The 22406-nt window shown below is 38.4% G+C and overlaps 1 protein-coding gene across 1 annotated transcript; it reads left to right on the forward strand.

The window, feature by feature from the left end:
- Positions 1–1455: 1455 nt before the first annotated feature.
- LOC126587751 (14-3-3-like protein 16R) lies at positions 1456–4282 on the forward strand. Its single transcript, XM_050252826.1, has 4 exons — positions 1456–2056; positions 2855–2977; positions 3701–3817; positions 3928–4282. The coding sequence occupies exons 1-4, from the start codon at positions 1571–1573 to the stop codon at positions 3985–3987; spliced, it is 786 nt and encodes a 261-aa protein (XP_050108783.1). The 5' UTR covers positions 1456–1570; the 3' UTR covers positions 3988–4282.
- Positions 4283–22406: the final 18124 nt, after the last annotated feature.

Raw genomic sequence — 22406 nt, forward strand, 5'->3', positions numbered from 1 at the left:
TATTCATTGTGATGATGTCTGAATAGTTGCCTTCTGTCAGATGGTGTTAGAGAATCTATCTGTTGATCAATGGAAGAAAGATTGTTATTTCAAAAACCTGCTATTTGGTTTGCAGTGAAGATCCTATTAGAAGGCAGAGGAAAGATGTCACGATTGAAAAATAAAGAAAGATCAACAACTTCAAACTATCATACACGGCTTCAAATTGCAAGTGACAGAGCAATGAAGAATTATTTGCCCGGATCAAGTTGAATGAGTTGATGAAATTGGAGACGGGTTGAAAGCATTTGGGCAAAGAAGATACTCATTTTCCCATTTTACACACCCATGAGAATGATGGCAAAGTTGTTTGCTTCTGACTTTCAATCTTTAAAAGAAAATGTCTGATTGAAGTATTTTGAGATATGTTTTTCAGCTTTTCCAGATTGAAAGAAGGCTATTAAAGGGTAGCTGAATGAAAGGTTTTCTGTCATATTGTTCTTGGCATGAGATGAATCTGAGGTGGATGAAGTGGGATTGCAAGGTTGCCAATGATTCAACTTTGTGTTCCGTTTTCTGGCCTCATAACAGTGATTGCAATTGTTCTTCCAATCTCAAACTGGGTTACCTCAGTTGAGATTGAGGGGGATTATTAAGGGTAAAAATGTAATACAGTTAGTAATATAGTTAGGTAGTTAGTATTTGGTTAAAGTAGTTACGATTTCTATATAAACAGATATGTGTAATCTTCATTTGATGAGTTAATACAAAAACCTATTTCTCTCTCTAAACTCTCTCTCTCATATCTCTTTGTTCATTTTTCTGTTCATTCTTTCTCCTTATTTTTCCCTTCAATTCCCAACCATTGCAATGTAGTTAACAAAGAGTTGGTAAAACATTAAAAAACATTTGTGATAAAACCACCCTAAAAAAAGTATGGGTAAACTGTTATTTAACTCCTTGAATTATTACCTTAATTGAAATTAATCCCTTGAACTATTTGAAATTAGCCAATTAACCCCATGTCAGTAGAATCCATCAACTATTTCGTCAAATTCAAGAGCAAATTAGTTTTTCCATCATCAATTCTTATTTGTCAATTATAACTACCAATAAATTTATGATATATGGACACAAAATAATGTGTAATGATAATATGAAATGGTCCTTATGTAAATGTTTTGGTTTTTTTTATGTTTTATGATTATGCTATATGTTTTACATATTATTTTGTATTCATGTGTCATAAATTTATTGGTGATTATCATTGACAAGTAAGAATTGATAATGAAATGATTAATTTGTCCTTGAATTTGATGGAATGATGGACGGAATCTAACGGTAGGAGGTTAATTAGTTGATTTTAAATAGTTTAAAAGGTTAATTTACCAAAAAATAATTTAACGATCAACTTCAACAGTATAATAGTTCAGGGATTAAACTGCATTTTACCCAAAAAGAATATATATATATATATATCGTGCCTCGTCTGCCCTTCCCTTCCCTCTCTCTTACTCTTTCATTTGAAATCCCCAAATCCCAATTTCAGTCAATCCCCAATTTCCCTGATACCGATTTCCAATCCATCCCAATGGCGGCCTCATCCCCACGCGAAGAAAACGTCTACGTCGCCAAGCTCGCCGAGCAAGCCGAGCGCTACGAGGAGATGGTCGAGTTCATGGAGAAGGTCGTCTCCTCCCTCCCCGAAGGCGAGGAGCCCACCGTCGAAGAGCGCAACCTCCTCTCCGTCGCCTACAAGAACGTCATCGGCGCCCGCCGTGCCTCCTGGCGTATCGTCTCCTCCATCGAGCAGAAGGAGGAGAGCCGCGGCAACACCGACCACGTCGCCACCATCAAGGAGTACAGAGCTCGGATCGAGAACGAGCTCTCCAACATCTGCGGTGGGATCCTGAAGGTTCTCGAATCGAAGCTCGTTCCGTCTGCGAAAGTCGGAGAGTCCAAGGTGTTTTATCTGAAGATGAAAGGGGATTACCATAGGTATTTGGCTGAGTTCAAAACTGGGGATGAGCGTAAAGAGGCGGCTGAGAACACCCTCAATGCCTATAAGGCAGCGCAGGTTTGGATTTGTTTCGATTTCATTTGATTTCGGTTTGTGGGTTTATTTGATTGGAAAGTTTTTCATTGTGGGTACTTTTTGTATTTGGATATTGTTGTGGATCTGATATGCATTGGTTGAATGGTTCTTATTGGATTTCGAGATTTGGTGAATTTTGTTTAGGGATTTATGGATTTAGAAATGATCTGCAATATTTGTGATCCTGTATTTGTTTGTAGATGCATGCAAGCGTTTGTTTGATTTGTACCTGTGAATGCCTGGTTCGAATTTTCATCCTTTTATTGTTTGGGTGGACATTAGCAATAGAAAAATGGGTTCTTGAGGCTTGATTTAATTGATGATTTGATTACCGCTTGCATGCCAGTGCAGGTTTGATTCAATTTCTGTTATGGTTGAGGAAGATCATTTCTGGAATCTTTGGATGTCCATGATTTGTCATTGATTATTTGTTCTATATACAGAATACAGTTTATATTTGGTAATGGTTATTCGCTGTCAATCTGATCATGGTTCTTTTCATGATTACATGTAATATGCTTGCTGGCATATGTTCTTATATGATTACGTGTATGACATATTGGGAATATGGAATATTTAGTGATAGTTTGAAATGGTATTAACTATGGCTGACTGTAGAAATCTGTTTCTTCCTGTTAATTTTGAATTACATAATTCTTGTTTACAATTTGAGATATATGTTTTTGTGATATTCATGCTTTGAGGTTACACATTTTTAATTGATTCTTGTCATTTGTTGATATGATACTTCCTGTGTTTGTTCTAATACTCTGTTCCCAGGATATTGCAACCTCTGAGTTGGCTCCAACTCATCCCATCCGTTTAGGATTGGCTTTGAACTTCTCTGTGTTTTACTACGAGATTCTAAATTCTCCTGACCGGGCTTGCAGCCTTGCAAAGCAGGTGAGGATATTTACTACGAAATGCCCATAATCCTACTACTTAGTGATTTGTTTGACCCACTTGGTATATTTATATATCCCCCAATCAATTATGGTTGTATTAGATATTTGGCACAAAATGAAACTTGGCCTTGTTCTTTCAAAAAAGTAAATATCTGGCGCAATGGATAAGTCACAATCTTTCCTTCTCAGAGCTCAAAAGTTTGCCGCTCTATATTCTTGCATGCACTCAACAAACTCAGAATTATATATCGTTTGGCTTCACATCTTTTATAGTTGCAGACAAACTTGTGATGCTGAGTGAAATACAATATTAGGGTAAACTTTAAAGATTGACAGTGTAATTTTGTAATTTAGTAAAAAATCTCTGAAGTTTAAGATCATATTCCGGTAGAAATAGGTTATTAAACTCATACCAGCATGCTTACAATTAATCGGATTATGTTCTTAATGTTTGTTGTACAGTAAGTAATGCTTGAAACCTCATGCTCATGGATAGATAAAAAGGATTTAGGACTGCTTGATTTTTATGCCATTTTTTTTATTATTCATCTTTATTGCCTCAGAGTTATTATGCTTCTTTATTGACTTTACATGTTCAACATTTTATCGATCATATATGTTTTTCTTGTGGAACTATTGGTTATATATTCTGTCCTGTATATTTAATTATTTATCACATGGTTCCTAATTATTTTCTTGTTTTTGTCGCTGTTTCAACTAGGCTTTTGATGAAGCCATTGCAGAGCTGGATACACTGGGAGAGGATTCATACAAGGATAGCACTCTGATAATGCAACTTCTTCGTGATAATCTCACATTGTGGACTTCAGATATGCAGGTTTGTCCCTATCTATCAAACTGTCTACAGCTACAGATGGATGCTTATGCACTTCATTTATTTATTTTAATGGTGATTGTTTATGAGTCATTTGGCTGCATGCGTTATAGGATGACGGAACAGATGAGATTAAAGAAGCACCCAAGCCTCAGGCTGAGCCACAGCAGTGAAGATAATCGTCCTCCGATTCTTCATCTGTTCTCGCTTAATTCTTGGCAGTTTGTTATTCAAAATAAAACGGGGTATCTGAGTCGTTCTGTTTGCATTTTCTAGCTTGTATAATTGTCGGATGGCAAAATCAACGTATTTTAGCTATAATTATTTACATGTTTAAGTGTAGTACAATTAGTCTTAACTCATGGAGTGTGGGGCCAAAATTTGAACAAGGCACAAGCTTGTGTATTGTTTGAATATTCTTACAAATTTGAGTAGGCTAATCCATGTGTTTGATATTTACTTTCGAAAGGTTGATTCGTTTAATTTTGGGATTCTCTCTTTAGTTCATCCTGTTTAGGTTAGTTGGTGATCTATGTACCTATTTATTCGCGTACCTGTCTGTCCCAATTACTTATATATCAAGCAGATGTGGGTTAGGCCAGTTGGATAGGTAAATTAGAGTAGTTTATTAGAATATTGCCATAATCCTAGTATGACCATCTAAGTTAGGGTGTGATATTAACAAATTCAAACTGTATATTAATTCGGACTATGGAATTCAAAAGTCAGTACCGATTGCCTGAGGCCAGAGTGTATGCATTATGCTTACACTCCGGCCTAAGTTAAAGGGATGGTCGTTGTTCCATCCATCCCGTGGAGCATAAGTTCTGAGAAGAAAAATGAACTTGGAAATGTAACAGAACGTGATTTAGTGCTATAAGTGGATCGAAATTCACATTTTCACCGCCAAATCCATCTGGAGGTTGGTTTTGATGGACCAAATGGAACCACTTGGATTGCTTTAATTTTGGGATCGAGCTGGTTCTTGTGAGGTGGAGAAGATGATAAAAATGGACAAGGACTATAGTATTTTGATTTGAACTTCCATCTCCTAATCGTTATAATAAATGAAAATTTGTTATAAATAGGCAAAAATTAGAGAGATAACCTTTGCTAAAGACCTGAACGAAACGGGTGCGAAATACCACGCTGTTTTGTTTCATAACTCTAACATAAAAGGATTGCAGACAAAAGAGGAGGGGAGGGATACTGATATTCAGTAATTTTCTCTTTTAGTTGCTGTGTTGATCACCCACGGAGTGATCTATTTATAGAGCCACATCAGTAGGTTTACAGTGAATGGAAAGTCACACCCGTGACAAATCCAACAACATCCTTGATTTTTCTCTTTTGAAAAAGTACCACACAACAAACTCCATTCTATTCACTATTATTCCCATGTGGGCATTCAATTATTCTTACAATTTTTACAACACTCCCCATTGAATCCCCATATATCAACATCAGTTGCCTCATTGAAACCTTGCTTGGAAAAACCCAATGGGAAAAAATCATAGCGAAGGAAAAAGAGTACAACTTTACCAGGATTGTTGATATAGTGTTAAGCATGCTTATGTTGCCTCATTAAAACCTTGATAGGAAAAACCCAGTGGGAAAAATCCTAATCGAAGGAAAAAGAGTACAACATACATGTATCATAGATGCTCCCCCTGAATTGTATCTCCCTTTGATTCTGCATTCTTCAAATTCAGTTGATTGGTAAGCCGACGTAATCCGATTCCCTGCACTAGCTTTTGAAACGTGCACTTTGGTAGATACTTGGTGAACAGGTCTGCCAAATTTTCATTAGAATGGATTTATCTGACTTCAATAACTTTACCCTGAAGTTTATGTGCATTGAAAAACTTTAGAGATATGTGTTTAGTCTTATCGCCCTTCATGGATCCTTCATTTGGGCAACACGGGCTGCATTATCTTCATGGATGACAGTTGTGGTGTATGTCTTTGAAGGTAGACCACATGAATTTCGAATATGATGGATCATTGATCTTAACCAAGAACATTCACGACTTGCTTCATGTAAAGCAAGTATTTCCGAGTAATTGGAAGATGTAGCAACTAATGTTTACTTTGTTGAGCGCCATGAAATTGTTGTATCTCCATTAGTGAACACATATCCAGTTTGTGAGTGGGCTTTATGCGAATCAAAGAGAAAACTAGCATTTGTATATCCAATAAGGATCTGGTCATTTGTGGATTTGTCTGAGTAGAAGAGACCCATGTATGTTGTCCCATGAAGGTATCGCAATACATCTTTGACTCCCTTCCAATGGCGAATTGTTGGAGCAGAGTTATACCTTGCTAACAAGTTGACTAAAAAAACTATATCTGGTCTAGTACATTGTGCTAAATACAATAAAGTACCTATTGCACTCAAATATGGTACTATTGGATCAAGGACCATCATCTTCTTTTGGACGGAATGGATCTTTCTTAATGTCCAAAGAACGAACAACCATTGGCGTGCTAAGTGGATATGCCTTGTCCATGCCAAATCGCTTCAGGATTTTTTCAATGTAAGCTGATTGATGGACCAAAATTCAATTAGCACAATGATCGATCTGCAAGCCGAGACAATATTTTGTTTTCCCAAGGTCTTTCATTTCAAATTCGCTATTCAGATATTCAGCAATTTTATTAAGCTCTTCGGGGGTTCCAACTAGGTTCATATCATCGACATATATTGCCACAATAGCAAATCCAGAATTTGATTTCTTAATGAACACACAAAGGCAAATGATATTATTGGTATATCCTTCTTTGATCAAATACTCTCTGAGACGATTATACCATATTCGTCCAGATTGCTTCAGTCCATATAATGATTGCCTTAATTTGATTGAAAGCATACCTCATGGTTTATTAGTCGTATCAGGTAACTTAAGTCTTTTTGGAACTTTCATATATATGTCAGTATCTGATTCTCCATATAGATACGCGGTGATGACATCCATAAGTCACATCTCAAGTTTTTCTAAAACCACTAAAGTTATTAAGTAACGAAACGTAATTGCGTCCATTACAGGAGAGTATGTCTCTCCATAATCAATTCCAGGTCTTTGTGAAAAACCTTGTGCAACGAGTCGTACTTTATATCTTGCAATCTCGTTTTTCTCATTGCATTTTCTTGTGAATACCCATTTGTAACCCACGGGGTTTACACCAGGCAGGGTTTGGACTACTGGTCCAAAAACACTTCGCCTTTCCAAGGAATTTAATTCTGCCTGGATTGCATCTTTCCACTTAGGCCAATCTTGTCTCTGTTTGCATTCATTAACAGAGTGGGGCTCAATATCATCGCTTAATATGATTTCACTGGCTACTGCGAATGCGAACATGCCGTCGATGATTATTTCATTTCGATCCCAGAATTCGTTAGTACATGCATAATTTATGGAGATTTCTTTGCTTTCATGTAGTTCTGTCTCTTCAGGGACATGTGTCTCATCAAAGACATTTTCTTTTTTTGAAAGTTCAGAATCATGAATTGTGGATTTGTCATTCATTTTCTTTTCCTGAATGATTTCATTTCGATTTAGCTGTGCCATCATCTTTCTCTTTTGAGGGGCTGAATCTTTTAAACCTGGGGGTCTACCACGCTTCTGGCATGCACTGGATGAATCATTCGCTGCCACTTTATTTTGTCTAATAGAGACATTAATTCTTGCAGGCACATTTACAGTTGGTATATGTGATTTTGTCACTTTCGAAGCATCATTAAATGCATCTAGCATTTGATTAGCAATACTTTGAAGATGGACGATCCTTTTCATTTCACTTTCACATTGAGTGCTTCATGGATCAAAATGAGATAAGGTAGGTACAACCCATGTCTGCTCTTGACGTTTTTCTGGAACGGTCTTTTCTCCCCCTAGCGGCAGGAAGACTATCTCATCAAAGTGACAATCAACAAAACTAGCTGTAAACATATCATGTAATGCCCTAAAAATTTAAAATATATGAATATGTGGAGTAAATCGAAAATAAATCGATTTATGGTTATGAAAATTGAATTGAGAAATTTTAAAGTTTTGTTTCCGAAAATTATTATAATTTACATCATAAAAAAATTTATCGATAAGTGAAAAGAACGAAAATGCCCTAGTTGACTTAACGTAATTATACGAGGACGTATTTTATCCTCATATATTTTATCGTATTTATTGATATATTTGGATAGAGCTCGACCTCACAAGTGTGTAGGCGAAAGCCGTTCATGAAACGAAGTTATAACAAAAGAGTTATTAACGTTTAAAGTTAGGGACATTTTTTAAATTTTGGTCTCATTTAGAAGGCTCCAGATTTTTTGGAGCAATAAGGTGTGCCGCGTGTGTGGTTAGGATGAAAGGAAAAGAAGAGAAAGGAGAATGATGGACAGCTGAGATGAAAAAGAGAGAAGAGAAATGAGGGGGGGAGTTGCCCAATAAATAAAAAAAGGAACGGAGGGGAAAGGAGAGAAAGGGGAAGCGAGGGATCCTCGACCCGAACCCCTTTATGACCCAACCCGGTCAGAAACAATGGAACCCGTTGGTTTCTCTGACCAAATTTTGGCGATTTAAGCCGACCAACCACCTGAGAAACACTCCATGACCTTCCCTCTACCTATTACACCCTAAAATAGATGAAAATTGGCCTTAAAATTATGTAAACCGCACCCGATGGGTGCGCGGGTTCTTAGATGTTGATCCATCAAATTTGAAACAAATTCCTTTGATCACCACCACCTATAGCATCCTCTTGAGCCTAGAAACAAAACCCAAACAACTGTAAGGGCGGTGGAGCACTGGAGGTGACGGATCGAATCCACCCATTTCTAGGGTTTTTGATGGGCCTTAGAAACAGGTATGAAAATTGCTCCACTCAACGAGATCTACATTTCTGTGAAATTTGGTAATTTTTGGAAATAGTTGAATTTTCCGACGAGTCGGGGTGGCCGACCGCCACTTGCGGTGGTGCATGGCTAGAGGCCGATGCTACCCTTTTAAGTTAATTTGGATAATTTGAATCCATATTTGTTAGGCATTTGGTGTGATTCATTTGTTTGAGCCTAGTTTAGTGATTGTTAGTCACTTGAAAAATTTAGAATATGAATTAGAAATTGAATTTGTGAACTACGATTGGCTTGATCCCTCCGAATGGTACGTAGGCAATCTAACAAGAAGTTAGATGCAACCATAAAATAAACGAGATTAAAGATTATTGCAAAATTGTCCAAGAGAGAGAAATGTTAGTATGTTATTAACATAAAGATTAATTACGACATATTTGGGCCTATCACCGTGAATAATTTCCAGATAGAATTTCTGGGGCATTACATATCACCTGTTAAGGGTTCCAAATATGTAATGATAGATGGTGAATCAAAACCCACATAAATTCCTAGTCTGCTAGACCATTTTGAGTATGGACATGAGGAACAAGATGTTCAACATCAATGCCCAGTGTTATGCAGTAATCCTCAAAGGTTTGAGAATTAAATTCACCAGCGTTATAAAGTCGGATTGACTTAATGGGGTGATCTGGGAACTGTGCTCGCAACTTAATTATCTGAGCAAGAAGTCTTGCAAAAGCTACATTTCATGTAGACAATAGACAAATATGTGATCGTCGGGTAAATGCATAAACCAAAACCATAAAATATTGAAATACTCTACAAGGTGGTTGAATAGGCCCACAAATATCCCCTTGAATTCTTTGCAAAAATGATGGGGATTCAACATCAATCTTTAGTTGTGATGGTCTAATTATCAATTTTCCTTGAAAACAAGCATTGCAAGGGTTATCATTTAGGATAGCAATATGTTTGCTTAATAATGGATGTAAATTAGAGTTGGTAATGATCATACGCATCATGGTGGATCCTGGATGACCCAAACGGTCATGCCAAAGCAGATAAATTTTTGAATCAATGAACTTCTGGTTCATGACAGTATGTGCTTCAATTGTTTTTATGTATGTATAATGTTTATACCATACTTAGGGCCTCCGTATTTAGATCTCTTACAAATACTTGGAGGACTTAAATGTAATTATGTAATAAAGAAAGGGGCAAATATGTAATAAATGAGGAGCCCTTATTCTATAAAAGAACTCATCACCCTCACAATTGGGAGAGGCTAATTCTTAGGCTTAACCCATCATCCTCTCAAAGCTCTGACTCTCATTCAGAGCTCCCTCTCCTTCATAATACTCTTAGAGAAATACAATATCAGTGTGGACGTAGCCCAAACCTTGGGGTGGACCACGATACATCTTGTGTTATTTACATTTCTTGCAGATTCACGGTCGGATTTACGTTGTTCCAAGACCCCTCCGGTTTTATGCATCAACATTTGGCGCTGTCTGTGGGAATCGACACGAAAAGCTAAGTCGGTTATTTCTCAATTTTTCATACCTCCACCGTGAATCTACAGAAACCCAGGAACCAAAGTCACTACAAAACCCAAGGGACACTGGCCCCTCTCTGAAAAATCCCTCTCTCTGTCTAGTTTGTTTCACAACCTTCAAACCAAAGCTCTCACTTTCTCTCTCATCAGAAGAATCTCCAGAAGAGAGAGTACATAAAAAATCCTTCAAGCATTCTCGATTGAAAGTTCGAATCTTTTCAAATGGGCACGAGGAGTGAGAATGGATGAAAGGTTGCAAGAAAAGCAACAAAAAAAAAAAAAACAAGTACAACAATAGAAAGAAAGAAAGAGACCCAGAAGATGAAGCAGCAACGACAGATAGGACGAAAAAGTTTGGAACTCCGAAGGTGGTCACTGGAAGCGACGCCGTGCCATGCATGCGAGACGAGGAGAGAGAACACGCCACTGCGTGCGTCGAGGTTGTCCAGAATCATGGACATAATGTCCTTGCCAAACACCTTCAGTGGGTTCAGACTCTCAAGGAATAAGTCTTTGCATTGACTGTGCTCTCTAATCACCGAGTCTTGGCCTGTGCTGTTAGGGGAAGCTCCGAGTCAACCAAGGTCCTCTTGGGTCGGATCGACGACCTCCAGTCCTCTCGGGTCGTAATCGTAGGAGCAGATCCCTTTCCTGATCCTTGATCCTTATCTTTCGTGCTTGTGATCGCACACGTAATCGCGTGAGCAGATCTCCTTCCTGATCCTTGTCTTTCGTGCTCGTGTCTTCCCTAAAATGTCACTCCTACCACTCTGAAGTGTACAAGTGAAATGCAACTGAAAAGTGAAAACCCCTGAAATTCAGTTCGCTCCAGTTCATTTCTTTCTCAATCGAAACACAAAAGTCATGGTCGGAAAAAATGAGCCCCTCAACGACACAGCCACCACCAAAACCGGCCTCCGTCGCCATCTTCGCCCCTAGCCATATCCATGTCAGGTTTCCTCGGCAACTTCTCGTTCAAAACCCTAAAACTGAAGACCAAGCAGCAGGAGCTCCTGATTCGCGTCTCCATCCTCTGCTTGGTCTACGTTATCGTCGTCATCACCCGCCTTTTCGGCATCCTCCGCTACGAGTCCATGATCCACGAGTTCGATCCCTATTTCAATTACCGTACTACCCTCTACCTCACCGAGAAGGGCTTCTACGAATTCTGGAACTGGTTCGACTTCGAGAGTTGGTACCCCTTGGGTCGGATCATCGGCGGCACCCTCTACCCTGGCCTCATGGTCACCGCTGCCATCATCTACTGGGCCCTTTGATTCCTCAGCTTCGCCGTACACATGGACATAACAGATTAGATATGGCTTCCTTTAATCATCCAGCTGCTTTTGAAAACTGTGTAAAGAAAAAGTGGTGCAGTCATGGAGGGGTCATGTGCTCACATGGCGGACAACGCAAAAGAAAAAGAAAAAGAAAAAGGGAAACTGATATTGGTATGCTTTTGCTTTTGCCCGGCGATGCTTTCCATTAATTATATGTGATTAAATGGATCAGGTGCATGCAAGCACATGTGGGTTGATGACCTCCAAAGAAAGTGGTCGCGGAGCTCATGAGTGATGACCTCCAAAGATGCGTTTTATAAATGGACAGCAGCGCAGAGACAGAGACAGAGAGGACGACACAGTGGGAAACAAAAGCAAAAGCAGAAAGCAAAAGAAGATAAAAAAAGCTGACATAATTGCAATGGTGAGGGCATGCAGAAAATGGACTTATGGGTGTGACCCACTGAGCAAAAGGTCGGGTTTATTTCTGAATGATGTAAATTATTTTTCTTATCTTTCGGAGACATCTGTATAAACCCCATCAGAGGGTAAAAAAAAAAAGGCAAGCCCAAAATTAAATGGGCTGGAATGTTGTGGGGAGGGCAAAGGCCCATAAGCCTAAAATAGCACCAACCAAGTGACCAAAAGTACGCACAGTACTACAAAAAAATTATTTGGCACCCAGCCACTATTATCGCCAACCAGGTGATCAAAAGTACACCCAGTACTCCAAAATTATTCAGCAGTCTGCCGCTATTATCATCAACCAAGTGATCAAAAGTATGCCCAGTACTTCAAATTATACATGAGCATTACTCATATCAATCATACATAAACATTCATGAACATTACTCATATCAATCATACATAAACATTCATGAGCATCACTTATGTCAACATTCATGAGCATCACTCATATCAATCAACATAAACATTCATGAGCATCACTCATGTCAATCAGCTTCAAAAGCTTCATTTACAGAGCTCTAGCTTCAAAAGCTTCATTTACAGAGCTCCAGCTTCAAAATCTTCATTTACAAAAGCTCTAGCTTTAAAAGCTTCATTTACAGAGCTCAAGCTTCAAAGCTTCACTTGCAAAGCTTCACCTACAAAGCTTCAGTGCAGGGTATACAAATACCGCCTCCGAACAACCGCCACTTCGGCCCATACATAGATTCAATTTGAAGTCTCCAGCCAACAGATTCTATTGATCGAAGACTTGGGGGACTACATTATGTACCATATATTGGGCCTCATAAAAAATACTTGGGGGCCTTAGCCCATCACTTATGCATTGAGGAACGAGCCCTTATTCTATAATAGGGACTCCCTCACCTTCATTAGAGAGCAACACCGCCAGCTGAGCAACCGCCTCGTCGTGAGCATCACTCCTAACCCATCACTTATGTATTGAGGAGCGAGCCCTTATTCTATAAAAGGGACTCCCTCACCACCATTAGAGAGCATTGCCGCCTACTGAGCAACTGCATCGCTGCGAGCATCAACTCTAACCCATCATTTATGTATTGAGGAGCGAACCCTTATTCTATAAAAGGGACCCCCTCACCTTCAATGCCACAAACCGAGCCAACCAAGGCAACATAAGCCAGAAAACTCGCAACCTCGCAACATGTGCTACTTCTAATTGAGCACCATTTCAGATTGGGCACCGCCGCATACTGAGCATTAGTTCAAGATGACATCTATTTACTTCGGCCCACACATGGACTGAATTTCAAGTTTCCAGCCAAAAGACTCTCTTGACTAAAGACTTGGCGCCAAAAATTTGATGCGAAATATATAAGCACACAAATTAAACCCTCTTTTTATCAATTGTAGTAAATAATGTAAGTAAGGATCGTTCTAGGCTGGAGATTAGGAGGGATTGCTAAAACACTTAAAACTGAATCAAAAACGTAAAACAAAGTTTAAAACACTAAGCTAGACTCAAAGAATGCAAAACTAAACTATAAAACACTAAAACAACTCAAAAGACTCAAACAGCACAAAACAAGCTAAAAGACTCAAATCTGCCACTTAGAATGAATTTGGACAAAAATAGGTTCAAAACACTTAAAAACACAAACAAAATCACTTTTTAACTAATATGACTCAACAAAGAAAAGGGGGGGTTTGATTTTGACGAATTTGAAAACAAAACAAGCAAAGTAAAGAACTAATGAAATCTGGACCAATTTGAGTAAAGTGAATGGATAAAAGGCTAGCTAGGAAGCTCTTCTCCACACATGTCACACTTGCATACAAAACGATTTCCAATTGCTTTTCAATAAACCATGAATTCCCAACGCCCCAAATTAACCGTGAATTGCACTAATTAACCCTCAGATTTTCCTAAAGTTATTGAATTGGATGATTGCATACGACAACCCAAAGTATTCCCCACAAGTTCCCCACATGAATTGCATAATAGAGATACAAGCAAAGATCATTAAGTTATATGAAAATTATAAGCATTGACGAGGCACTTGTTACTATGAATTGCATGAAACTTATGCCAAGAATTTACTTAACGCGATTGTGATTAGCGACCTTTACTACTCGTGAATATAAGTTCATAACGATTAAGTGAAACTCCCTTATATCCTAGCATCAGATTTATGCATGGAAATTAAGCATGCACTATCAACCAACACACACAAATAAGTTTTAATTCATACAGATAAGTAAATTGAATTCACAACTTATGAAACACAACTATAAGTAATCAAATCATATTGCAAGCATGAACATGGTTTCGAATTCCCCCTAGCTAAGGGGGGGTTTAGTTCCTCATACTCACAAAGCAAAAATAAACAAATTTAGACATTGAAAACAAAAGAAAGAAAACACCTAGACGCTCCAACGATCCAACTTGAATAGCAAGCACGTCCACGAACTTTCCTCCTCCCTCTTTGTTGCGGCACAAGGTTTGGGCACAGGTTTTAGGGGTTATGTATATGGAAAAATGGATGGGAGATGGTATGGTAGTGTTTAGGATGGATGAGAGGTGCGGCAAGATGTGTTTAGGGTCAGGAAATATGGAAGATTGGTGGTGATGGCTGCGGCAGAGAATGGAAGAAGAGTTTCTGGCGTGAATGATGTATATGGGGGGTGATACCTGCGGCAAAGGCTGAAAATAGATATATATATATATATATATATATATATATATATAGGCACCTAAAACCCTAGGGAAATCAGATTAGGACTTCTAGAACCCAAATCCACAAGGAAAAGAGCTTAAACAATCAGAATTCAAAGGGAAAAAGTCCAAAAGGTGCCGCAGATAAGGAAAGAAGGGATAAGGCTTCTAGAATGCCTTGCAAGGCAAGGAAAAAGGGTTTCTAGAAGGGGATATGTGCGGCAAGGTTCCAATGGTGAAGATAAAGGTGCGGCATCCTTCTAGAACAAGGATTAAGGTGTCCTAAAATGTTTGGGACTCCTCTTTGTAGCTGAAACCTTTATGCATTAGGATTAGGAAAGCTTGTCTTGGTCAATCCTTCTTCTTCTTGGATTCCTTTTCCTTCTTTGACTTGGATTACTTCTTTGTTGCTGGAACTTAAGGCTACTTAGGTTTAACTTTCCTACTTCAAGTAAGAAACCTTGTTTGAGTAGGAATCTTCATTCTTCTAGGAATCCAACTTCAACTAGGAATCCTTCTTCAAGTAGGAATCCTTTGTTGATTAGGATTCCATCTTCAATTAGGAACTTTCCTACTTCAACTAGGAAACCTTGTTCAAGTAGGAATCCTAACATCTTTAAGTCTTCAATTTCGTCCATTCCTTTTTCTCCAAGCATGTGATATCCATTCCAAGCTCAATTTTGCTTCAAAAGGCTCCAAAATACATCTTTTTGCATACTTTGCCTTTAAACCCTGAAAACACACGAAAATGGCTTAAAAGACTAACTTAACTAAGGAAAAACAACTTTAATGCACAAGAACTAGCTAACTAAGGCGAATAAATATGCTCCTATCACAATACTTATGCCTAACCCCTCATCCTCTCAAAGCTTTGACTCTCATTCAGAGTTCCCTCTCCTTCACAATACTCTCAGAGAAATACAATATTAGTGTGGATGTAAGCTAAACCTTAAGGTGAACCATGATACATCTTGTGTTATTTACATTTCTTGCAGATTCACTGTCGGATTTACGTTGTTCCAAGACCCCTTCGGTTTTGTGCATCAACATATAATACAATCCACTCAATAAACTACACAACTTCTCCAATATACGCTTCTGGGTATCATTGGAGGTAATGCATAGATATTCCACATTTTCTGCACTTTTCATTTCAATGTAGTATCCATTTAAACGTATGTCTTTAAAACTCAAAAAAATTCGAGTAGATTACGCATTTTTTATGGACAATATCGTTCCATTTGGTAACATGATCTGGGCTTTTCCTGAGCCTTCAATTACATTTGATTAGCTTGATATTGTTGGTACCTTTACTTTTGTAAGTATCAAGCTTGAGAAATATTTTCGATCTCGAAGTATTGTATGCGTGGTTGCGCTGTTTGCAAGATAAATATCTCCATCATTGCTCTTGTTTTGAGAACAACCATAATTTTTATCCATGCTCTCTAAGTAAGGAAATCACAGTTAAAAAATAGTTTATACATAATAAAAGGAAATTGGAATGCCATTGTTGTTGAATTGAAATGCGAGCATTAAACTACAAATTCAGATAACAAGAGTACATCAAACAGAAATGATTCAATCGGACCGATACACTTCATTCCCTCTTTCCACAATGAAGTCTGACACATCCAGGTAGGTTGTTCAATTGCCTTGATAAATGGAATACTGGATCAGGTATATCCATTGGTTTAGCCTGGTCGATAAAATTGGTTTCAACACCCTTCTCTTTGAGGGAGACTTGATATAGATCCACCAGATGTTTTGGGGTACAACATGTATACACCAAGTGTTCATTGCCACCACACCTATGGAAAACTCCTTTAGGATTTCTACGAGTGTTATTCATATGAGCTTTGGCTTTCTAGTGATTTGCGTTCTTAAAGCTCGGGCCTGAATTATGCCTTAGAACCTATTTGTGAAACTGGACACCATGGTTCTTGCCTTTCCCGTTCCACCGGCCTCGCTTTTGGCCACGTCCCCGTTTGTAATTATTGCCACGAAAGGATGTGATATTTACTTCAAGTGAAGCAGCATTCACTTCTGGGAATGGTGCCGATCCATTAGGCCAGGACTAATGATTCCTCATCAGAAGCTCATTGTTTTGTTCAGCTACAAAGAGCACATATATCAACTGGTGGTATTTAGTGAAGCCCCGCTCTTTATTGGTGATGGTTTCCCCACATAGCTTCATCTAGGAGCTGATTCTGAACATTACAGAATTGTACTCAGTCACCGTCTTGAAATCCTGGATCCTTAGGTGAGTCCACTCATAACGAGTCCTTGGAAGAATCATCGTTTTCTGGTGATTGAGGTGGCGACGGATAAAGTTCATGGTCTTTGCCAGATCTTGAGATGATGCATTGTTCTCCTCCTTGATGGTTTCTCCACGATTCCCTGCCTCCAGATGGATCTTGGCATCCACTACCCAGGTAAGGTAGTTCTTCCCAGTAATATCCAGGGCAACAAAATCAAGTTTTGCCAAGTTCGCCATTTTCTTTTCTGAAAGAAAAATGAGATGTGTAAGAACTTGCAATAATATGTGTTATGAAGGAGTATAGTGTTAAAACTTCTTATTCTTACAAATTTTTCATTTTGATCTTCAGGCCAAAATAATAAGCACTCGAAACTTCAAACTCAAGATTTACATGATTAATGAGGAGGGCAATTGTGCCGCACCACTCTCATTGAAACAATATAGCATAAGATGGGCAATTTCGCACCACTCAAGCAGCATGAAAATTTAAATATGCAGAGCAAGGTGGGTGATTATATCGCACCCCCTAAAATTTCAGTAAAATTAAATATGCAGTCTAAGATGTGCGATGATACCGCACCATCTTCAATCCCAACAAAAATAAATAAACATTGGGTTAGTAATCACGAGCTACACCAAACAAGAAATCAAAGATATAAGTAATTGTTATATTGACAACTAGAAGCATGCATGGTGCTAGCAGTTCTTCGCGAGGGTACATCCAGCAGGTGAGGCAGAGGAAGAAGAATAGGAAAATCCTTAGAGGAAACATTTTTCACCGATGTGAATTGTTTAGGGTTAGAGATTCATGCTGATAACGTGTTATAAATAAGCAAAAGTTAGAGAGATAACCTTTGCTAAGGACATGAATGAAGCGGGTGCGAAATATCACACTGTTTTGTTTCGTAGCTCTAACACAAAAGGATTGCAAATAAAAGAGGAAATGAGGGATACTAATATTATTGCTTTCAGTAATTTTCTCTTTTAGTTGCTGTGTTGATCACCCACGGAGTGATCTATTTATAAAGCCACATCCGTAGGTTTACAGTGAATGGAAAGTCACACCCATGACAAATCCAACAATATCCATGATTTTTCTCTTTTGAAAATGTACCACACAACAAACTCCCTACTATTCACTACTATTCCCATGTGGGCATTCAATTATTCTTACAATTATTACAACAAAATTCAAATAAGAAAAAAAATACAGAAAATTCAAATGAACCATTCTCTCTCTCAACCTCACGTTACCTAGATCACTCTGTCTCTTTAGACACCTCCACCCAACTTTGAACCTCGAACCCCCGAGCTCTCGTCCTCCCCTAACTTGGCCGCTCAATTTGTGACTCCAACCACCCACATCACACGACAATGACCTCTACACCTATCTCTTTATTTCAAACTCCCCTTTCAATATCTCAGTCCATTTCTCTTTCTCGACTCTCCTCTTTTCAATTCTTCAGTCTTCTCTTCTTCCCTAACCCAATAGACCGATTTATGTCTCTCTCTCTCTCTCTCTCTCTCTCTCTCTCTCTCTCTCTCAACCCTAGCTAGATCACGCACACACCACCACATAACGTATCTATCTTTCGATAACTCTCTCTCTCTTTCAAGGTAAGAATTTTCCCCTTTAATTCGTCAAATTTTATTTAGGTTTCTTTTTGGGATTTTGAAATGGTGATAAAGTTTCGATTTGGATTTTGAATTTCAATTTGGGGATTAGGGGATTGTTGAGGTCAGTCATTTCATGTAATGGTTGAGGGGATTGTTGAGGTTTGTACTGTAAGGTGAGTTTGTTGCACTGAACTAACTTCATAATCTAAAGCTGGACTTGCTTGGCTTAGATTAAGCAGACTAAAAATAGTGAAGTGTTAGGAGCAATGTTGAACTAAGTCTCAGACTAAAATATTTTAGACCAAATATTTTTGTTAATAGGAGAACAAACGCAACGCTAGATTGAGAAACAAATGCAACGCCAAATCCATTGTTTCCAATTTCAAGGTTTGCAATTGACATGAAACCAAAAGGTCCATAACTCCATAACTAAACCCAAAACAAACAAACAAAATTAAACCCATAACTCCAGAACTCAAAATTAAACCTAGAAAATAAACCCATAAATTAAATCCAAAATTCAAACCCAAAAATTAAATCTATCTAAGTACTCATTTTGATGGCTTCGACGACACCGATCTTGGTCACCGACGATCTCTCCATCTTAGAGCTCGTCATCGTTCCTCCCTCTGCTCAGGTTTTGTCTTGGTCACGCCTCCACTAACACGCAAATTTTGACCGTAACGTCCCCAGATAGCGGCGATTTTGGCATTAACCTTTCGAACCCAAACCATGTTATGATCTTGTGATTGCCTTAGTCACAAGTAACATAATTTGGGGTAAAATTGTCATTGTTTGGGGATTCATTGCAATTTTCATTTCTTTCTAGTTCTATTTTTAATAGTTGGTTGTTATTGCCTATGCGGCAGCTTACATTAGTGTATCGAGCTATTATATAAAGCTCCACTTCCCATTCCAACGATATGATGAAATTAAATATAATTTTACAAAATAAAAAAAAAATACTCATCTTCTCCATTTCACCATTCTCTATTGCTGCATCTTGTATCTGTGGTTAAGATTGAATAGGTTTCTGGAATTGAAGCCTATCATTTGTATCATCCATTTCCTCGATCCTAGTTCCCTTCCATTGTATGCCCCGTCATACTACCAATTCCAAACTCTCTATTATGGATAGCCGTGTCACTGCCCTTGAAGCCTTCATGACCAACCTTGATTCCAAAATCGATTCGGCTGTGTTTAACGCCTTCGATCATAAACTCCCTCTCTACTTCAAGTAACTTCGCCACGAACTTCAATTAGGCATTCCTGGTGTCGATCCTTCTGCTTCTGTTGTCTCTCCCAACCCCGATCCTCAGGCAATTGAGCATCTTCATCCACCTCCTAACCAGATCCTTGTTTCTAGGGTCTCCAATTTTCAACTACAGTGGTCTCCTTACCTTGATTTCCCTCGTTTTATGGAAGGTGATGACCCGTTGGCTTGAATCTATAAAGCTGAGCAGTTCTTCGCCTTCTATCAAATCCCTGATACTCAGCGAGTCCTCACTACTTATTTTTACTTAGAGGGTGGGGTTTTGCAATGGTTTCGCTGGATGGATTGCACCCATTCCACTCCATGTTGGAGATATACCCTGAAAGTCAATCTTTGGAAGAAACCTTTCAGGACAATGTACGTATGTATAGATTACTCTAATACAACAAAATGTAAAGTCACTCATTAGGACTATCTTAATAAACGATATACGTCCAAAATAGTGAATCCATGGACAATGGATTGATGGAAGAAGTAATCTAATGATGTTAGACTGCAGAGACCTTCTTCACATAACCACAATGTCCAAAAGGTTCCTGGTCATAGGATTGTCAGAGGGACACTGACAATACATAGACCAGTACATACTATGTCCTCTTCAAATGGAAGGATGGAAAGTCTCATGCAATTCTTGTAGTGACACTAAGACAAGTATGTAGATGCTCATTAAGGGAATGAGTTCACTGAACACAATCAAACGAGAGTACTTGCATGGAGGTCTACTGACATGTCAAGCAAGTAACTCTACTGGTTAGAATAATGTAAGTAATCCTTTGACCTGAGACATCATAGTTGTCTTGGGGATATGTTGCCGATCATTTGATAATGAGACGTGACCACATCTCATCTTGGATGTGTTCCATGCATTGTTGGGGTTAGTGATTTATTCTCAAAGGCATGTTAATGATCAACAAAGGATCTCTAATCCTCGTTAAGAGAGGAAGAATACTCTAAGATATGATTCGGGAATCTTCGGCCGAAGTATCGAGCGTAATGATGGAAGGCATTCCAATACTACTTGAGAAGGATCGAATTACATAGTAATTCCAATTGAATAGGTTTTCCAACCAAATTCTACATTAGCTTGAGTTGCCATGATATATGGTTAGATGTCACTCATGGCTTGTGGGTTCTTCTAGATGATTAAATAAGTAGTCATCAAAGAAGAAGGAGAATTAAAAGTAAGTTTTAATTTACTAAGTGATTGGATAAATACTAATCAATTGGATTGATACCAATCACCTCATTGCCTCGCTAATTAGAACCTAAAATGATTGTACACCGATACACTCTTGTGGTGAGACAACTAAAGGATGATGGAATTAATTAATTGGATTAATTAAGTGTTATGATTAATTAGAAAGTCTAAAGAAATCATAGAAGCGATAAAAGATCGTTTCGGGCTTAAAGAAAAGTTCGTATTCATTCGGGCTCATTGGGCCCAAACCCATGGGGTCTTTTTATTCAAGCATAGAATGACTTGAGATGATAAAAGCCCAAAGTTCAAACCCATACTAAGGGGCCGGCCATTGTTAAAGAAAGAAGAGAGAGAAGGAGTCAATTGGTTGACTCATTTCTTTGACATTTATAAAAGGAGTTTAATGAAAAGGTTTCATTAAGGCTTTTTGTGTGAACTTTTCAACAAGAGAAAAGCAAGTCTCTCTCTCTCTCTCTCTCTCTCTTTCTACACACATGCATAGCCGACCACCAAAGGGAGATATAGATAATTATCTCTTCTCCTTTTTGGTTATTCCAACATCCATCTCACTACACTAGTGGGTATGGATCTTTAAAGGTATTCTACTTTGGAGACTAGAGGAGAATCAAAGGAGCCAAATCTATCAAGGTGGATGAGTCAAGGAAGGAGGCTAGATTCAAGGAGTTCTAAGAACAAAGAGCTTGGAAGTGGTCCATTCTTGGTCTAAAGTCTAGATCAAGAGGTATAAAACTCAACCTTCACTTTGTTCTTCAATATTTTGTTAGATGCATCATATATGAACTTATGTTTCTTGAAGGGGATTTGCATGACTATAGCTTTGATAGTATGTGATAATGCTTCCGTTGCTTATGTATATAAATTTTGAATTGTATATGCATGCTAGTCACTAGAAATCCCACTATAAATCTCATTATTTCCTTTCACTCCACACTGGGAGGATTTCACGAAGACCTTCTGTCGTGAATTTAGACCTTTAGAATTTGAAGACAGTGATGAATCCCTCTTCAAATTGCGCTAGGTACTTTTAAGGATTATATCACTGAATTTCATCGTTTAGCCACTTGTACTCGTGATTTGGGTCTTGTGTTGTTCAAGAGTTGTTTCTTTGGAGGCCTCAAGAAGGAATTGAAATTTGATGTGAAATTGTTAAACCAGTGGTTGTTCAAGAAGCTATTTCAATTGTTGTGCAGCTTGATACCAAGCTTACTGAGTTGAAACCTTTTACCCCAAAACCCTTCCAACCCACTAAACATTCTCCACTTTTACCCATTCCTGCACTCCATCCACCACCTAAGCCATGTAACTTTGGTGTCAAGAAATTGTTTCCTGAGGAAATTCAACGAAAACGAGAAAGAGGTGAGTGTTGGTTCTGCCCTGATAAATGGAATCAGGGTCAC

The sequence above is a fragment of the Malus sylvestris genome, chromosome 10 (assembly GCF_916048215.2).
Source record: "Malus sylvestris chromosome 10, drMalSylv7.2, whole genome shotgun sequence".
Lineage (NCBI taxonomy): Eukaryota > Viridiplantae > Streptophyta > Magnoliopsida > Rosales > Rosaceae > Malus > Malus sylvestris.